Raw genomic sequence first — 20,993 nt, 5'->3', positions numbered from 1 at the left:
TAGTGGCAAAGAGAAAAAGATAATCATACAACCAGAAAGAGTGATGGCAATGTCGAAAGGTGAGAGATGCGTAATTGTCCTGGCTGCTCAGTACAATATGGCAAGAGTAGCAATATTGTACATAGCAAATTAAGCTACATGTAGTTTGTTAGACAATGTGTCTTCAATAGCGCTCCCTCTTCTTTATACTTCTGTGACAGTTAATGTTAAAAAGTACTATGCCCTTAGCCACCATCAAAGTTGATTACATAACTCATTGTTTTTTAGGTTAACGTATTGATACACATACAATTGGTGACTGTAGAGAACGCTAAATAGTACCTGTGCAGTTAATAATAAAATATTTTATGGTGGTGAATAATGACATTGACATTATTCACTATAAGAAATAAAGGTTTCTGATGTTTTGGTAACATGTCAGCTTTACCCCTGTTGAGAGAAACTGCACATTATTTTGGAATTTTGCCTTTATGAGAAACAAGAACACATATGTTTGCAATCTAATTTGCAATAATCGTCTCGTTCTAGGTGGCTATTAATGCAGCTAATGGGAGAAATCTATTCTGACCCTAAATATTTCTAAAAATGCATCCAAAAACCGCCAACAAAACTTCATTTACGTTCCGTAACCTGTATAATAACCAAGTTGTAGCGACATTGTTATTGTAAGCCCAAACACTGAGAATATGTTTTTTTAGCGTCATAACACATTGCCTTGCGACAGCATGCTACGGCATTAGCCGTAGCATGCGTTAACAGCTGAATCGCTTGAGTTTGTAATGCACAACACAATGCCATAGAACACCAATCTATACTGACTGAAAAACATGAACAATCATTCTACAGTATCTGTTAAGTATTAGCCCACGTATCATGTATTATGATCAATATTATTGCGACTTACTCATTGGACATTTGTCTGTTTGGTCAAGCTGGTCGGGGATGGATGTTTCCAGTTGATTTTGGGTAAGCACTCAATTTCTGTCAGCACAGCTTGGCTCAAAGATTCACATTTACACCGCCAAGTCATGCCGGTCCTGACTCTCCCGGCTTCTGGCTGCTATTAGTACCCAAAGATAAACTCAGGCCTCAAATTTTACTTTTTAAAGTCAAGGCAAGTGTTGCCTTAAAGGAGGGCTCATATTTTACTTACATTACTTACTTACTTACACACATACATATACATACATACATACATACATATACATACATATATATATACACAATATATATATATACAGTATATATATATATATATATATATATATATACAGTATATATATATATATATATATATATATATATATATATATATATATATATATATATATATATATATATATATATATATATATATATATATATAAAATATATAAATAGTGTTCATGTATGAGATCTAGGGCTGGCCAAAGTAATAATTAAGATTATTGTTATCAGATGTCAGACTTTCCCCAACTCTGACTACTTTTAAAACTAGACTGAAAACTTTTATGTTCACCTTAGCTTTCAGCTAAATCTTTTAATATTTTAACTTTTAACGTCCGCACTGTTTTTATTTTTATTGTCTGCATTTTAATTTTGCTTTTATTTTCTTTCATTTCACTTTGTTGTCTGTGAAGCACTTTGAGCCTGCCTTGTGTATGAAAAGTGCTATACAAATAAAGTTGCCTTGCCTTGCCTTGCCTTATCAATATTGAAATCCTGATTACTGATTGTTAAGTTAAGCAGTGTTGGAGTGTGAACATAAGACAACCATGCCAATTGTAATGTCTAATAAAAAGACTATAGATAATCATTATTCTTATATTTATAGACAAATATTAGTTTTTTTTAATTCTTTAATACCATCAACTTGTCAGCTTTTTGTCATTACATGATGCCTTCATCTCTATTTTTACATTTTGATAGAGAGAGTTTTCATTTATTTTAAGTTATATACATTTATATGTACATGTAGATGCTGTTTCGGGACAGATCCATTAAGAGTTTGAGCAGAAATATGTGGTATAGTATTTAATTATATACAATAAAACTAACAAAATGATGTGTCACATGAATGATTTTTGAAGTAACACCTTAGTGACATGAAAAAAAACCTGGTGTTTACTTTTTGATATCAAAATAAAACAAAGCAGTTTGGCTAATGAAGATGAAGTCTAATAAACAAGCTTTGTTCTTCTCCAACGCCTCCCTAGATAGATAGATAGATAGATAGATAGATAGATAGATAGATAGATAGATAGATAGATAGATAGATAGATAGATAGATAGATAGATAGATAGATAGATAGATAGATAGATAGATAGTACTTTATTGAGTCCTTCAGGAGAGTTCCCTCAGGAAAATTAAAATTCCAGCAGCAGTGTACAGAATTGAGATCGAATTTTAAAAAGTAAAAAGTAAATAATGGTTTAGTGTTTCATTCAGTTTGGCCAACAAAAAACCCCGGAGTGATACCTCTCATATCAAATAAACAATCTTCAAAGCCTGCGTTCAGTTTGATGAGATGACAAAACATTTGAGCAGGTATTGATGTTATGTGAACACTGATACAGTTTGCAGTTAAATAAAGGACGAGTGAACAGTGGGACGGGTCCCTGGTTCAATCCCCACCTAGTACCAACCTTGTCATGTCCGTTGTGTCCTGAGCAAGACACTTCACCCTTGCTCCTGATGGCTGCTGGTTAGCGCCTTGCATGGCAGCTCCCTCCATCAGTGTGTGAATGTGTGTGTGAATGGGTAAATGTGGAAGTAGTGTCAAAGCGCTTTGAGTACCTTGAAGGTAGAAAAGCGCTATACAAGTACAACCCATTTATCATTTATTATCATTTAACATCCCAGTAAACAAAGTAAAGACTTTATAAACAAGTTGTGACAACGTTCACGACACATCGCCTGCTGCAAAACATACAATAGTTTTCTCCTTCGCTGTATACTTTTAGTGTGGGGACAAGTGCGTCTGTCTCCGATATTGTCCACACCTGTCTCCATCTAAACACAGCAGTGCGCTCTTAACCGCACGCCGGGCATCGAAGGAAAATGACGTTAAACCAAGAGCTTGGCTTCGTTTACTCCGAGGGGAAATCTCCGCAGCAAAGTCGGTGTCGGTCCGCCATGATTATCAAGCCAAACACCGCTAGTGCGCATACGTTTTTTCCGAAAGGGACAAGCGGTAGAAAATGGATGGATGGTTTTCTGGTAATTAAAAAATTAGACGTTATTACTAATCGTCAGGGATTTTATCGCAAATTATCATTATACCGTTTACCGTTACATCCCTCGTCCATTAACAAGTAAAAAGGTCAAGGACGGCCACGGCATGTTCTTGCCGCAAAAGTTGGTAAATTTTTTGGGCATTACGGCGAAAGACGAGGGCGGTCGCAGCACTTGCCTCAATTGCCGCGGTCAAATCCGAGCCCTGTAAACTTGTTTTGCAGCCAGCAAGATCAGGACATCCATTAAAACATACAGAAAAAAGTAAAATCCTAGACATGAAATACAAAGACCAGCAGTTCATCCTCTGTATAGTCAGCTTCAAAAAGATAAGTTTGGAAATCCTCATTTGTCTAAAAATAGCCATCGTTGTCGTCTATTACGAAGTCTGCCATGATTAGAAAACACATGCATTTGTTGCCAGAAGTAAAAAGGGACAAGCGGTAGAAAATGGATGGATGGATGGAAGTAGAAACACACGGGTTTGTTGCCGGAAGCAGGAAGTGGGTTGCTATAGGCACTGAAATAAATGTGGACAGGAAAAAAGTTCTGGTAATGCTAAAAATGACCAAAACACGGTAGATTTTGTACACATTACATATTGTTATGAACTTAACTGTTACCACATTATACATATAATAGTTGTGTGTATATAAAACGTTGATGGAGGGTTTTAAAGTTGTTTTAGAGGGCTGTGTCATCTGGCAAGCGTTTTGTTTCATCTTGAGAATCCTAAAAAAAAAAAAAAGATGTGTGTTCTGTCTCTCATAATGATTGTGAATACTAGGCAACATTTCAAAAAAAGTGCCCATAATACCTGGTGTCCAAACCATATTACCACACAGATCCTTCCGCCATATATGCAATTAAACAGTTACGTCATCAAATTATTTAGACAAATGTAATAATTACAAATAAAGTGTGCCTTATAATTATTCTAAGCATGCAACTAAAGTAAATAGTCCCATTTTGGCTGAAAAAACATAAAGCACCTTCCATAAAATGTAAATTAACTTAAACAGTTACGATCCGCTGCCCGGATCAGAGTTTGTTTATGTTTGTGTCACGTGTTTTCAGCACCTTGAGTTTAGTTTGTTTCTGTTGCCATGACGGCAGATTGTACGCACCTGCCTCTGGTTAGTGTTCGGGACGCGCACCTGTTGCCCGGGCGCTAATCAGAGGGCTATTTAGTCTTTGCTCTGGCCTCACTCGGTCTGGCTTCGTAGTTTGTTCTCATACAACTGTTAACGACTACTTAGATTTCATGCTATGCTATTTTTTTCCTGCTAGCTCCCACGCTAGTCCTTTTGTTTTGCCTTTTGTGCTACATGCATGTCTTTTGTTTATTCATCATATGATTTATATTTAAAATAAATAATTTTCCTACCTGCAAGCTGTGTCCGAAGCGGTCTGCATCCTTGGGAGAACCACAACCGCATCACTATGCGACCCAGTCGTTTCAGTACGAAGCCAGCAGAAGACAATTCTCCCGCACCGGCTAACGAGGAGTGGGACGAAGGTACGCTCATGGTGTTGCGAGCGATGGAAGCCGAGACGCTTCGCTATTCGACGGAGGAGAGGTCGAATCTCATGTGGGGAGCTGGAGGCTCTCTTATCCCCATCGATTCCCTCTGGTCGGAAGACATCGCCGCTACACCGCAGTACCGTGCGCGCCGTCAAAGACGGAAGCCGGCCAGGAGGTCTTTCCCTCGCCGCCAAGACGCGCCGCTCCTGCAAACTCCTCCCCCGGACCGAAGCAAGCTACATTCAGCCCAAACTTCCCCTCCTCAGATGTTTGGCAACCCCATCGACCACTTCGCCAAACAGTTCTCTGATTGGGCTGTCAGTCACATGGACATTTCCAACAATGACGCCATTTCATTGGCGCCCCCCGAAGAGGTAACTCCGCCCACTCCCGATGACGTCATTGAGCAAGAATTTTTTTTCCATCATCTGCTTCTTTCTGTCAGCCAATTCCAAATAACTTGTATTCCAAGATAAAACATTATCAGGACATTTTTATTAAGTGTAAGTCTAGTCAGTCACATTCTGATTTTCAAACTCCACCTCCAGTGACTTTGGTTCCGCCCCCAGTGACTATTGCTCCGCCCACTGCACATATTTTCTCCCCCTGTTCTCTCACCCAATCTCAAGTGAGGAGTGATAATAGTCAATTTGGACAATTTAAAGAGGAGTATACCCCCCTCCATACCTCCCCCCACCCACCCTTGAAGACGGTTCCAAACCGCAAAGAGCGCGTCTGGTATCCGCGTCTTGAGGGGGGGGGCTAGTACTGGGAACTGTGCTAGTGCGGTGGCACAACTTCGGCGTGCTAAGCCGCAACCTCCTGCACGGCCACCGCCACCAGTTTTTCGGCGTGCTAAGCCGCAACCCCCTGCACGGCCACCGCCACCAGTCTTTCGGCGTGCTAAGCCGCAACCTCCTGCACGGCCACCGCCACCAGTCTTTCGGCATGCTAAACCGCAACCTCCTGCACGGCCACCGCCACCAGTCTTTCGGCGTGCTAAGCCGCAACCTCCTGCACGGCCACCGCCACCAGTCCTTCGCCATGCTAAGCCACAACCGCCAGCTAGGCCACCTCCAGCTGCACCTCGGCTAGCACCTGTTCCTGCACCTCGGCTGACACACCAAACTTCGTCTCCTGTACCTCCACCACGCCAAGCTCCACCATGCCAAGTTCCTCGGCTGGTTCCCACACCAGCGCCGGCTCCAAGGCTGGTTCCCACACCAGCGCCGGCTCCAAGGCTGGTTCCCACACCAGCGCCGGCTCCAAGGCTGGTTCCCACACCAGCGCCGGCTCCAAGGCTGGTACCCACACCAGCGCCGGCTCCACGGCTGGTACCCACACCAGCGCCGGCTCCACGGCTGGTACCCACACCAGCGCCGGCTCCACGGCTGGTACCCACACCAGCGCCGGCTCCACGGCTGGTACCCACACCAGCGCCGGCTCCACGGCTGGTACCCACACCAGCGCCGGCTCCACGGCTGGTACCCACACCAGCGCCGGCTCCACGGCTGGTACCAGAACCTGCACCTGCCTCCACGGCGACGACGTCTCCTCCTGCCTCCACGGCGACGACGTCTCCTCCTGCCTCCACGGCGACGTCGGCTCCTCCTGCCTCCACGGCGACGTCGGCTCCTCCTGCCTCCACGGCGACGTCGGCTCCTCCTGCCTCCACGGCGACGTCGGCTCCTCCTGCCTCCACGGCGACGTCGGCTCCTCCTGCCTCCACGGCGACGTCGGCTCCTCCTGCTTCCACGGCGACGTCGGCTCCTCCTGTTTCCACGGCGACGTCTGCTCTCTCCTCGTCTTCGTCTCAGCGACCTCGAGTGGTCTGGCTGCGCAAGCGGCGCTCTCGGAGGTTTGTTTATGGACGCCAGTGGCGCAAACAGCAGCGACACCCGAGACGTAGTCGTAGAACTCTCTGGCTGCTGAGCTTCTGGCGCCACTCACGCCCACCTTCTCGGCAGCCACGAATGTGGCCTTTCCGTGGTCGCCCGCCTCGCCTGCGGCAGCGGCGTTCCACTCGCCGCCGCCACCTGACTCTTCCCCGGTGGATTCGGGGACACGTGGCCTGGCGACCCACCACCAAATCCTCCCTCCACCCTCCCTGGACTCTTGAACTGTTTCTTGTTTTTTGGGTTCTAGTTTTATTTCGTGTCAAGGGACATCTGGAATCTGTCCTTTAAGGGGGGGGTACTGTTACGATCCGCTGCCCGGATCAGAGTTTGTTTATGTTTGTGTCACGTGTTTTCAGCACCTTGAGTTTAGTTTGTTTCTGTTGCCATGACGGCAGATTGTATGCACCTGCCTCTGGTTAGTGTTCGGGACGCGCACCTGTTGCCCGGGCGCTAATCAGAGGGCTATTTAGTCTTTGCTCTGGCCTCACTCGGTCTGGCTTCGTAGTTTGTTCTCATACAACTGTTAACGACTACTTAGATTTCATGCTATGCTATTTTTTTCCTGCTAGCTCCCACGCTAGTCCTTTTGTTTTGCCTTTTGTGCTACATGCATGTCTTTTGTTTATTCATCATATGATTTATATTTAAAATAAATCATTTTCCTACCTGCAAGCTGTGTCCGAAGCCGTCTGTATCCTTGGGAGAACCACAACCGCATCACTATGCGACCCAGTCGTTTCATAAACAGCATTTAGGCTCCTACAGTGCAGTTCCCTTTAAACTAGATGTTCAGGTAACGTCAAATGTTAATGTTTTGAATGATGACTCAGGTGTATTTGTCCCTATTTTGTTTGGTTTTTGCATCTCATTGGTACGACAGGTTGACAACTAAATAATTTCAAATGAACATTTTCTTCATAACAAAAGCACATGTCATCACTCAGTTGCAAGTCTAATTGGACACAATATCGAACAGTGCAGGTGTTTATAACTGAAGTTTCAATGTTTTTCCCCTGGCAAGCACTGCATACTGATTTCAGGTATTTTATTGTCATCTTCTATTTTCAGCATCATCAGGAGTGATGGTAGCTGCCAGGAACTTGTCCAGATATTTTGCTCCATTCCTCACACACCTTGCACACACTAAAGACCTCTTTCAAGGATTGTTATACTGACATTTATACAAGTTTTATAATACAGTGCAAAACTGTAATTTTACCCAGTTTTGCATCTATAACCATTAATCTCTATTTCCTCATTTAATTTTTTATGATGCTTCAGTATTCTCTCTTGCTAAATTTCACATGCTGGGTGATTAATGTGACTGCCTCCAGTGGGAGACAGTGCGTGTAATCAAGACTGAGCCTGTAATCACCTTCCATTCGCTTTCATTTGCAATTTCACAGACAGACAGAGCCACAAGCAAGCTCAGGGGAAAGGAAGTCAGGAGAGAGAAATGGAGGAAGAGAGGGGTGTTGTACCACAAGCATCCTTGAGGTTTTCTGTAAAACTGTGCCAAGAAGCATTTGTCTCTTGCAGGTGCCCGGGGGCCAGACTGTCAACAAATTGTGGGTCACCGCAACCCCTCTCTGTGAGCCCCAAAGCTACGGCCGGCTCCACACATACACACAAGTGCTCTTTTATTCCTCATAAGCCTTTAGCGTGGACCTTCACGTGAGGGAATTAGTCGGGATGTGGTTCTTGTAAGCTAAGATGAGCTCAGCATCTCTGAGCACAGAACACATTTTTCACCTTCTCAGTGGCCACTTGTCTCAAACTCACACGTTTGGATAAACAAATATGTAATCCGACCACTCTACAACATTTACAATGTCCACTTGTTAGGAGAAAGTAGTGAGTTGCAACCAGAAATAGGGATGCAACGATTATAGATTTTGGCTGTACAATAATAGTCTGAGTAATAATCACGGTTTCAAGATTATCACGCAGTGATTACTTTCATTACAAAAAATGTATAAAATTACATAAACATTCCTTATAAATTTTGAGGTGTTATGTATCACTGTCGGAAAACACAGTAATTAAATAACCTAAAAGTACAAAAAAATGAATATAAACAAATCTCCATCTTGCAACCAAAAGTAACCTCTGCTCTGTAAACATTTTGTTATGTTAGTGATTTACACTTGCTATGTTGACTTGCAATGCCTATAGTTGTTTTTAAAGACAGGAAGTCACTGAATGAAGCCTTTTTAAGAGTACCTGTTGCTGTTTGTTTACACTGCCCTGACTCAACTTCAAGCTACTGATTGTAAGTGACACGCTTATATTTAACTCCCAACCAACACAATTTTTCGTAAAGTAACTTACCACCAACATAATTTAACTTACCTTTACTTTAGTGCAGCGATATAGACATAGAAACGCATAGTCATTTAATTGTCGATCTTTCCACGCAACAGTCATCAGATCCACCACAGCACACACATTTCTTTGCACCGTTCGCCACAACAGCAACACAAAAACTTCCTTATAATGCATCAATCACGGTCAAGGGGTGGATTTACCCTTAGGCAAACACAAGCACTTGCCTGGGGTCCCCAGATTTCCAGGGGCAAGAGAACATCACATAAGTAACGATTAATAGTTATTTTAGGCCTGGACGATAACTCAATTTTGTTTATAAATTTGAGGTTTTTTGTTTTTTTGTAAGCAATTTAAAAAATAAATCGTTTTTCTCCCCTTGCTCTGGCATACTTTTTGCCACTAGAAGCTTCCGTCCTCCCTCTTATTTTTTTAGTGGAGATTTACACACATAGTAAAGCATGGTTACTGCTAACGCTAACAATACGTTCGTTTCAAAGAAAAGAATAGTGTCGTCAGTGGCTTTGATTTGCGGCAACAGAGGCATGGAACAAGTGACTGCACGCTGCAAAGTGTGTTAAAAAAAAAAAAAGACAGCGGCACAACTTACTCCAGCTTCTGAAAAAGAGGCATGCAGCAGAGTAGGCGAACAAAATTGTAACCAAAAAAACAAACTAATTCTTAACGATTACAATAGTAGAATCATTTACTGTACATAAGAACCATGTACGACAAGAAAGAGGTAGTCAAGCAATGTGTAAATTTGTCGCCCAGAGGAAGCTCTTAATTTAGTTTTTCAACAAAAATTCTATACAAATTGCAATTTATTTTTGTTCTAAAAAGAACAATTTCATAAAATTGTAAGATGTAAGATGTTGTGTAAGGTGCAATGTGCAGTGTTCTTGCCATGTATCCCTGCAAATTGTGCCAAACCACTAGTTTTTTAATAAATAAAAGCAAAAGCACGGTGGAACAGGGGTTAGTGCATGTGCCTCAGAGTAGTCCTGAGTTCAATCCCGGGCTCGGGATCTTTCTGTGTGGAGTTTGCATGTTCTCCCCGTGACTGTGTGGGTTCCCTCCGGGTACTCTGGCTTCCTCTCACCTTCAAAGACATGCACCTGGGGATAGGTTGATTGACAACACTAAATTGGCCCTAGTGTGTGAATGTGAGTGTGAATGATGTCTGTCTATCTGTGTTGGCCCTGCGATGAGGTGACGATTTGTCCAGGGTGTACCCCGCCTTCCACCCGAATGCAGCTGAGATAGGCTCCAGCACCCCCCGCGATCCCAAAAGGGACAAGCGGTAGAAAATGGATGAATGGAACAGCAAACGTTTCAATTATCTCTGTCATTTGTATTTATTGGTTCTTAAAGAAGGTAGGAAAAAAATGGTAAATTGCATTTTTTTTGTGAAAAAGTCCGATTTAATTTTTAGGTCATATTGCACAGTCCTATCTTAAATTTTTTTTTAAACATTTTTTTTTTAAATTTGTACGCTTAAAAATAGATGAAAATGTTTACTCAATCATGATCGTTAGACAGCTCCACTTCCCTTCTCACGCAAAGAGATATTCCATGTTACTGCGCATGTGCATGGACGACTTGATTTAGGAAGACGTGCCAAAACAAACCCGTTGGCATCGTTTTTATAACAATGAAGAGGAGTTACCCAAGTGGAGCAGAGCAGAGAAGAAGGCGAGAAGAAAGCAACGTTTCTTTTAAAACTACCCAAAATGTCAACCTTTTTCTCAGTAATACCTAATGTAGGTGCTCAACACAGCAAGAGCCCGACACGGGTAAAGTGGAGAGTGACGCTTTCCATCACACATTTCTTAATATTAAAAGCACTGTAAATGGGAAACCTATAACCTCGGGTCTGGTAAGAATACCAAGCTCGGTAGAAAGGATGGACGGTAGGCAGGAATAAGAGAGGCACTTATTTAAAAAGTGAACAACAGTCTCGTCCTTTGTTCAAACACGGCCACCACCAAGCTCTCTTTTTCCGACCAGTCACACACTTCCGGCCTTCACAATATTAGCGCTATGCGTCACATCTGACCCAACCACATTTGGTCCAACCGGCAAACATATGAATGATTTCGGAAAAATTCCTTACACTAAATTAAATGTTGATTAATGTTTCAGTCAACTGATTAGTGATACTCATTGCACAGCTTGCCAAGATTTAATATGCAGTTTGCATGGTAGTTTCTTGCTCTCAGCCAACAACAAACACTGGTGCTATTTTTCAAAATGTTGAGGGGAGCCACACCAACCACTTATGTAGGTACAATATTACAGTATTTTTATATATTAGCCTCCTAAAATGTTGGAATTTTTATTGCGCCTATAAAACCTATTAGGCATATATCAGTCAGGTGCACTCCGCTGCTTCCATGTTTACATAGGGCAGAGGGCTTCACTACCTTAAGTAAACACTGCATACATTGGCAGGAACAGTGAGACAAGGTACAAAACTACTAATTTGTCCAAACACACACACTATTAGGATTCTGAAACTGTTTTTTCAAATAATAATTTACTGTGCAAATAAATCTACTACTAGATGAACTACACCTCACTTGCCACAAAAATCCACCACTACCAAGTATTTAACTGCAGGTTAAATACACAAGTTGGGGAGTACCTTATTTCCTGAAAAAGCATTTCTGGGAAAAGGTTGGCGACTCACTAAAAAAATAGATGTATGAAATCTTCTGCAAACAATTGGAATTAGGACTAGTTGCTGGAAAAAGGAAAGGAAAAATCCCCAAACTTCTAAGGTCACAAAAATCTGCCCTAATGTATGTTCAAAGGATCCAGAATGCATGTGAATGTTGTCATTGACTGCCACATTGAACTTTCCTAGTAAACTGTAAGCATTAGCTATCCTCATATTTGAAACTAGATTGTTACCTTTTGCAGAAAAGTGCCTCTTTGTGTCTACTCCATTAGATGCACACCAGGGAGTAGTAGTTTTTTTAAAATCATCATGTTGGTCGGGCAGAAGCATCACCTCTACGGTAGAGCACAACACATCTGGACTGACTGTAATGCATTAGGATGAGGAAGTCAATCCATTCTGGGTGACAAAACACAGGCCACATTCCCTTGCTCCTTGTTATTCAAATTAAAGGCGAGGGTGCACACAAAGCCAGTCGCGACGCACACTAGCGCTCATAGAAAGGCAATTGGCAAGCGCTCCCCTCACCCTGTCTCCCTCATACGTACAGACCCACCAAATAAACAAACACACAGATGGTCCTCAGGGGATTTCGGCTGGTCCGGCACAATGGGCAGGAGGTGGGACATGAATAAATCATGCCTTTTAATGCCTTCAGCACCAAAACAAGATGCAAACGCGTCATAACATGCAAAGGCAAACATTACGCACGCAACAGTGTTATTCTCACATAAAGCTGGCCAGCAAACATAGCGGAGAGAGCCGCTGTCTATGCAGTGTAATGCTACCACGCTTGTCTAGACCTCAAACACACAGACGAGACAGAGAAAGCTGTCATCTAAAGTATTATGGCTCCTGCTCCTGTAATTTCCTTTAAACATTAATTTGGCTAAAAACTGTGGCTTGCAGGACAACCTGGTCTACCATCGTCCTGCATACAGGTCAGTGTAATGTCGGTCGTACGATTCAGCATTATGTTTTGAAATTTTAGGACAAAGCGAGCATCAAAGGAATCAATCTGATTGATTACCTTTTTTAAAAACAAATTTTAAGGAAACTTTTTTTTTTTTAAAGAGAAGCCTCAACAAGTAGTGTTAAAATAAGACCAATAATAGAAAGGTAAATCAACTATGTTAGAGAGGAGTGTCCAAAGTCAGACTCACAGTTGTTCCTCTTTTTACTGAACCACAAGTTATATCAAAAAATGCACAAAATTACCTCAAGAAAAGTCTGAAAAAGACAGGTTGTCTTACATTCGGAGTCTAAAGGTTTTGCATGCAAATCAACAGGTGGCGGAAAACGACTTCTACCCAAGTGAGTCAGCCCTTTTCTTCCTGTCACTCACAGACTGTGAGCATTTGCCGCAACACAGATCCATTGAAAAAGTGTCTTAAAAGTTATTAGCAAAGGAGGAGTTATCAGTGAATCATCGTTTTTAAATAACTATAGAACAGCAAAGAAACATGATTCATTTTCTCTTTAGAAATATATAAAAATTAAAAAAACGGAGGCGATTGTCTTACATTTGGGTCAATACAGTATGTTGTCTTCAGCAAGAAAGAAACTAAGCGGAAGTCTATTCACAGTGTTTACCATACATTTGTGGAGGCCCGCCACAAATAAGTTAGGGCCTAACGGATACCTTTGGACATGCCAACATGAACATTATTGCTCTCCTCAATAAGTAGTGAGACCCCTGCCCCACTTAAAGGCACTCACAGGCGGCCCCTGCTTGTTCGTAACATTTTTTTAAAATACAAACAGAAGTTACATACAAAAGTAAATTTCTAGTTCCAAACATATTTGTTACACTTTTCTTTTTTTTACTCACTTCTTGCAACTACGTCATGGCCAATTATGCAAATTGGGAGATACATCCCCCAATGAAACCCACCACTTGGGATGGGCACCGTGCCAGCGTGAGCGGTAGTACCCAGGCCGAAAAAGAATAAGCTATCTGTACTTCATTTCTAAATGAATACAGTGGCAACAACCTGCAACTAGTGTTTAGCGATGATACTGTAAAAGTAACGTTTTGTAAGTGATGTCCAACCCGAAAGAAGCACATGGTGTCTGATGCTCTTTTTAAACAACGGTAATTACTTCCCTTAACACGCTAACAGCAGCCCTCATACTGTTGCTACCACTAACAACAACACATCACTTTGTCATTATGCACTAATGACGGTTACGGTGAGCAAGATTGCATTCAAGAAACCCCGAAAATTGTGAGCATTGGTATCGAAAAGTTGCTTTTTGCAATGTTTTTTATGTTCTGTATTGCTGCAATAATTATGACAATTTGGTGTAGATGTTATTACGGTACTCATTTTTTTTATGTATTTCTTTGATATAATTTATTTTATATAATTGACGGTTTTTAATGACTAGTCGGTTCAACTTGAATGTCACAAAATTCCATAAGAATAACAAGGTTTTGGTTTTGTTTCTTAACCAAATTGTGCATGTTTTCCCTTTTCTTAAGTACCAGTTCAGGCACTGTTTAAGCACCAGCACCGGTTTTACTGATTTGGTACTATAGGCGAGTAAATTGTAAGCGATACCCATTCCTAGCACAGAAATAGATTACAATCCTATGGAAAACACTGACTTACTACACGGAAGTGGGATGTTCTTTAAAAATGAATTGGATTCTTAGCCAGATTTGCATATACTTTTTTATTTATTTCATGTTATGACAATTATTGTAATATTGCTAGTGTGTGCAAACCGTGACAATATGCTACTTTATTTTTGTTTGAAACTATTAAAATGTGATGAGATGCTCGCTTTGGCATGGTTTGAAGGACCTAAAATATGGAGGAGGTGGCTATAGAAAAACACCAAAATACTACAATTGGGTCCATTTGCATTTTTAAGTGCACCTTTCATGCCTGTAATTTTACATCAATTTAGTGTATAATCAGTGCTGTCAAGACGTGAATGTTAATGGTAGCCAGATTGAATTTGACATTCACAAAATTCACATTGTGACAGGAAAAGAGTAACACAAGTTCTGCTTCATTACAGCCTGCAGACCTCGCATACATATGATACTAGACTGCTTAGTTACCAGTCTTGTCGAGACAGGAAGGTGGCTGCAGCTATTTCCCCACCAGTTTGCAATTAGCATCGACTGAGAAGTAAAATATTCCCAAAGGACCAACTGTAGCGGTTTCTGACTGCAAGCACGCACACACAAACAAACACACCCACAGACACACACACAAATCTGGTGACGCTTCCTGCAAATTGTGTGGCCCAAAAAAAATGAAAGTAATAGTTTCTAAACCGACGCGTGCAACATTAAATTGCACTTTCCCATGAGGCAATGGGGCCAATGTGCGTCACTGAGGGTTCTCATTTGACATGTGAATGGCTCCTCACCCCACTGTTGACTCTGACTGTGCATGTGTGTGTGTGTGTGTGTCTCCCTCTCTTCCGAGTTCCTCTTCACAGTCACCAGCCTGACCCAGTAACCTGCAAGCTTTCTATATGCTATAAAACCCCTACATTACGGGTCACTACTATAAATCAGTACGTGTCCATGCACTAAATTAGTCCGATTTCTCAAGAAGTCCGGCTCTAAATAAGCCTACAACCCATGGAAACACCTTAATCCGATCATGTTCGGTTTTTGACTTAAACTTTTCTTTTTTTAAAGACGTTTACATTCAATTCTACTAGGGATGTAACAATTTCCGGTATTAATGATAAACTGCGTATTATCGTTTCCAATTAAAATGATCGTAAAACCGTGATAGATAACCGCACTTAGAGGAAACTCACAGACTGGTGATGCTGCTCATTTCCTGGAGAAGCCAGCAAGCATCTTTAATCGCTTGCACCGAGCACGCAGATTGTTAGCAAACGACCAGCTCCACTAATCGCTGCTATCTCAAATACTAATATGAATAGAAGCCAAATTAATGTCTACACACTCTTGAAACCTTTTTGAACATCTTTAAACAAATGCATTTAAATACGAAATTAATTGCAGCCCTTTGAGACACTTGTGATTAAGGGCTATATAAATAAACTTTGATTGATTGCTTTGATTGAAAAATAATTAGGCTCATGAAGGGGCTGTTTGCAACCTTTACACATTGTGTTAACTTTCCAATGTATTTCAAGCATTATATCCCACCTAATTACAGCTTTTAGGACATAAAGACATACACTACAAACATATGTAACACATTAGTTTTGCGTGTTGTTAGCTAATAATAGCGAAGGTTATCTATCATTGTTTGTATATTCTATCACAACAACAATAACAACAAGACGGACAATTGTTAGTTACTTCTTTTGGATTTCTTTTGTATGTGTGCACGCGCCCTCCTGTGTGTATGAGTTGATGAGACAGGGTGAGTGACAAGCCTGGTAGCCAAAAAAAATTATTTGCGCCGACTTGCAATTTTTAGTTAGTATAAATTAGTATATGTGAAAATATAGACATTTAAAAAATATATATGTTTTCTTAAACTATTAATAGTAACATATGCTAACATAACATGTTTTGCCTTGAAAAAGTCAACTGTAAACAAGTTGATAAACCGCAGTAAAACTACCAACGGTAGTATTATTGTTTCAAATTAAAAAGATCGTAAAACCGTGATCAATAACTTCAACTGCTAATTTTCTGGAGAAGCAAGCTACATTTAAAGATTACAAAGCACAATTATTATTAGTTAGCACCTAGTGCTACTAATCGCTGCTGAACAGAAGACAAATTAGCACACACGCTCTAAAACCATTACAATTTAAAACAGTAAAAGAAACATCTTTCAACAAATACATTTAAATAAAAATATCAATCAAAGTTTATTTATATAGCCCTTAATCACAAGTGTCTCAAAGGGCTGCACAAGCCACGACGACATCCTCGGCTCAGATCCAACGTCAGGGCAAGAAAAAACTCAACCCAAATAATATGCCTCTTAAGAAGCCAGGTTAATTTTTTTGTGTTTCTTCTACCTCGGAAAGTATATTGTGTGTCTGTTTATTTATTTTAGAATAAATAAAACTTGGTTAAAAGATTTGAGTGCATGTATAAGCATTTTTTGAGAACATTCAACAATACTATGATAATAATTTATTTTATAGTTACATCCCTAAATTCTACCAACATATCAATCCTGACCATAGCATATTATGCCTAAAATAATCACACTCTACAATTAAATGCTACAATTTGCAAATATTTTTTTTAATTAAGTTGTGTATAATGCAACTGCATGTTTTCCCTACTATCTGGGTCATTCAATCCATGTATCACAATGTTAAAGCTGGTTCTGTTTATTATGGCTGCAATATAAATTGAAAACGATCTACAACAGGGGTCCCCAACCTCTTTTCCACCAGGGACCGGTTTAATGTATGCATTATTTTTACGGACCGGCTTTCCACATGTGGCAGATAAAAACAGCAAAAAAATGAGCATGAAAAATCAACTCATTATAACGCTGAAGTTGTAATATAAAGGAATTGTAATATACATATATTAACAAGCTTATTGGTGTGTTTAGTGGGACAGGCGAAAGTTAAGCCGGGGAAAATGCGGTAGTTTATAAATGAACTAATGTTTCTATGCGGCCCGGTAGCAAATGCGTCACGGACCGGTACTGGTCCCCGGACCGGTGGTTAGGGACCACTGAGCTACAAGACATATACAAAAATGACAGGATGAAAACTTTAGTTCATTTCATCAATTTGGACTAAAGCTTCTGTATTATGAGTTTAAATGAGCTTTAGGGGGGAAATAAACAAATTATTGAGCTTTACTAGTTGACAGCAAGGTTATAAGTTGTAGTTAAGTAAAAAGGCTTGAATAGAAGGTAGAGAATAACCGATGCACTTACCCCATGACTCCCCTTGAAACTGATCAACGGCTCACTTGGTAAATTAGCCTGAGGGGCAAAAAACGAGGGGAAACAAGACATTTAAAAAGGGTTAATGTTTTAAATAAAACAGTTTAAACATGAACAACTAACAACGACTTTAACTACGAATAGGAAAGAAATGGAAAAAAAAATGAAGATGAAGTTTTGACAAGTGTGTGTATTCGGTACCTTCAGGTTCTGGTAAGCCTCGAGGGCTCGAATGGCGCTGTCGGTGAGCTTGACGTGGTAAAATGTCCTGTTGGGGCTGCTTTTACTGATCTTTCCACACGTCAGCCCGTAGAGGTGCTCCTGCCTGAGGGAAGCCATCGCTGGCCGGGTGGCTCTTACCACCACAGTCCCCTCTCCGCTAAATTAAAGCAGCTTGTCCTCTCTCACCGCTCAACCACGCGACGTCAGCATTCGTCACAAAGTGGGCGGGGCTATGATGACGACACCGGGGTTTGGGGCGTTTCTTTTATTTACTTTTCTGACAAGGCAAGTTTAATTATTCTCATTCCAACTACTTCAATAAATCACTTATATAAATTGTTTTTACATTTTAACGTTTACCGAGCATCCGTCAAGGGTAGGTGACAAGCATTTGTATGCATAAATACAGACAGACACGGCTGCAGAAAATATGTATTTGTGGTTATTGTAAAGTTATGTGTTTGAAATTATTTAAGCCTTTATCGTGTTCAAGAAATAAAGAGTTGGCCATTTCTATGTTATTGATGAGCTTGCAAAGGACTGTTATTGATTCGATGTTGGTGTGCTAAAACCTTTTTCTTGTTTAAAAGCCGCATACAATATTAACTGTTCTTGGTTCAAGCACATACTACAAAATAATAAAGTATTTGGATGTATTAATTAAATTAATGTATTACAGAGAGCCTATTGACCAACTGCATCTCTGTCTGGACTGGAGCTTGCAGTCCCTCAGACTGGAAGTCTCTGCAGAGAGTGGTGAGGACGGCGGAAAAGATCATCAGGACTCCTCTTCCTCCTATCCGGGAAATCGCAAAAAGCCGCTGCCTGACCAGGGCTCAGAAATTCTGCAAAGACTCCTCCCACCCCCACCAAGGACTGTTTTCACTGCTGGACTCTGGAAAGAGGTTCCGCAGCCTCCGTAGCAGAACCTCCAGTTTCTGTAACAGCTTCTTCCCTCAGGCCATAAGACTCGAACGCATTATATTAATCCCCTCAATTCCCTTCAAAAACGGATTAACTCGCTGGAATATAAAGACAATATAACACATCCATAAACGTGGATGCATATGCAAAAGTGCAATATATTTATCTGTACAGTAATCTATTTATTTATATCTGCACCTTATTGCTCTTTAATCCTGCACTACAACGAGCTAATGCAATGAAATGTCCTTCTTATCTGTACTGTAAAGTTCAAATTTGAATGACAATAAAAGGAAGTCTAAATTGTTGCCTGCCAAAAAGGGATTCAAAGTGATATTTTGATATTGACACATCTCACCTGTGCATAAAATAGTAGACTTCCCTTAAGAGGTGTGCAGATGAGATGTGTGAATATGAGATACGTCAATACCAATGTTACTTTGAATCACTTTGGCAAGCATACGTTGTTATTTGGGGTAGATTTCAGCTTTTTAAAGGGTACTTCAACACGTAAACAGCACAGTATGTACTTTATTATCATGTATGTAAACTAATAATTTATGCACAGACATGTGTCAAAGTATTACACTGAATCACTTTTGGGCACCCAAGAATACATTCATTTGATGAATACATCCAAACACTTGATTCATATTTATTATGTGCAAGGACAAAGACCAGTTATTATAAACAAGAAAAAGATATTAGCACATTAACATTGGATCAACAACTGTTCTTTACAATCTCATTATTACCATAAAAATGGCCAACTCTTTAATTTTCAGACACGATACATGCTTAAATGATTTCAAACACATACCGTTACAATAACCACAAATATAAGTGTTTGTCAGATCTTACATGTATAGTAATCAGTTGCTGACAGACAAAGCCCCAATAGCGAAGGTTTAGCGATCGATGCACTTCAACACGTAAACAGTACAGTATGTACTTTATTATCATGTATGTAACTCTCTTGGGGTAAACAAATAATTTATGCACAGACATGTGTCAAATTATTACAGTGAATCTCTTTTCAGCACCCGAGAATACATTGATTTAATGAATACATCCAAACACTTGATTCATATTTATTATGTGCATGGACAAAGACCAGTTACTATAAACAAGAAAAAGGTTTTAGCACATCACCATTGGATCAACAACAGTTCTTTACAATCTCATTAATACCATAAAAATGGCCAACTCTTTAATTTCTTGGACACGATAAAGGCTTAAATAATTTCAAACACATATCGTTAGAATAACCACAAATATAATTGTTTGTCAGAGCTTACATGTAATCAGTTGCTGACAGACAAAGCCCCAGCAGTGAAGGTTTAGCGATCGACGCACGCTCCGCAGCAGGAATAGTAGATTTAACTCACAGTTGTGATGTCACAATCGACGACTGCTGCTGATGGCATCATAGGAGTAAAAATCCAATGAGTCCTCTTCAATTAATCCCAGTTGTACACATAATAAGATGTGGAAATGTTAAAGCCACACATTTTGCTTTTGTTTTTGGCAGGGACTACTAACTTCCTCTTCTGAAGAGGAAAAGCATTTCATTAGCTATCATTCGTAAGTTCTAACTAACCCACACACCTCTTCCAATGTATGTCGTTATGGAGCTGTGATTGGATACACCCTGAACTCGTCCCACCCATCGACAAGAGGAAATTAAATATGATTGGATTTCGTTTCTGTCAACCTTTTCAGCTCTTTTTTATACTTAACTCAATTGTCAGTTAGTTGTGTTATTATCTTAGTCAACATGCCTTTGTTTTGATTGAACATTGTCCTAATTTTTCCTGCTCCGATGTAAAAATATAAAGTAAAATAAAATAAACAGCTTCCAGCTCAAGACTGGCACGGCTGATTCTGTGGGTGGGCACGGGCCGGGACTGCATAAATACATTATTCAAATCGTAAAAAGTAGCATTACGTAATATTGCAATAATGATGCATTTGAATAGAATATAATAAGTAGAAAAATACAATGGATGTGATTCTGTAGTGCAAATAGAATGTACAGTGAATCTATAAACGTTTGTAGAAAGTAATCAGAGTACTTTATTTTTTCCACATTTTGTTATGTTACAGCCTTATTCCAAAACGGAAGAATAAAATTGGTCCTCAAAATTCTACACACAATGTTACATAATCCATCCATCCATCCATTTTCTACCGCTTGTCCCTTACAGGGTTGCGGGGGGTGCTGGAGCCTAGCTCAGCTCTACACTGACAATGTAAAAAAAATATATATTTTTTTAATTTATGAAAAATCAAAAATCACATGTATGTAAGTTTTTACAGCCTTTGCTATAGA

The 20,993-nt window shown here is 40.3% G+C and overlaps 1 protein-coding gene across 1 annotated transcript in view; it reads right to left on the bottom strand.

The window, feature by feature from the left end:
• LOC133608849 (RNA polymerase II elongation factor ELL2-like) overlaps positions 1–17,908 on the bottom strand; it is a 51,600-nt gene extending 33,692 nt beyond the window's left edge. Inside the window, exons 1-2 of the mRNA XM_061964434.2 lie at positions 17,717–17,908; positions 17,507–17,554 (exon numbers count right to left, since the gene is read on the bottom strand). Coding sequence (XP_061820418.2) covers positions 17,507–17,554; positions 17,717–17,854 — 186 coding nt within the window. The 5' untranslated portion in view covers positions 17,855–17,908. The remainder of the gene's footprint in view (positions 1–17,506; positions 17,555–17,716) is intronic.
• Between the last annotated feature and the right edge of the window lie 3,085 nt (positions 17,909–20,993).

This window comes from Nerophis lumbriciformis, linkage group LG06 (genome assembly GCF_033978685.3).
Source record: "Nerophis lumbriciformis linkage group LG06, RoL_Nlum_v2.1, whole genome shotgun sequence".
NCBI classification, from domain to species: domain Eukaryota; kingdom Metazoa; phylum Chordata; class Actinopteri; order Syngnathiformes; family Syngnathidae; genus Nerophis; species Nerophis lumbriciformis.
This window is presented reverse-complemented; position numbering and strand designations above follow the sequence as displayed.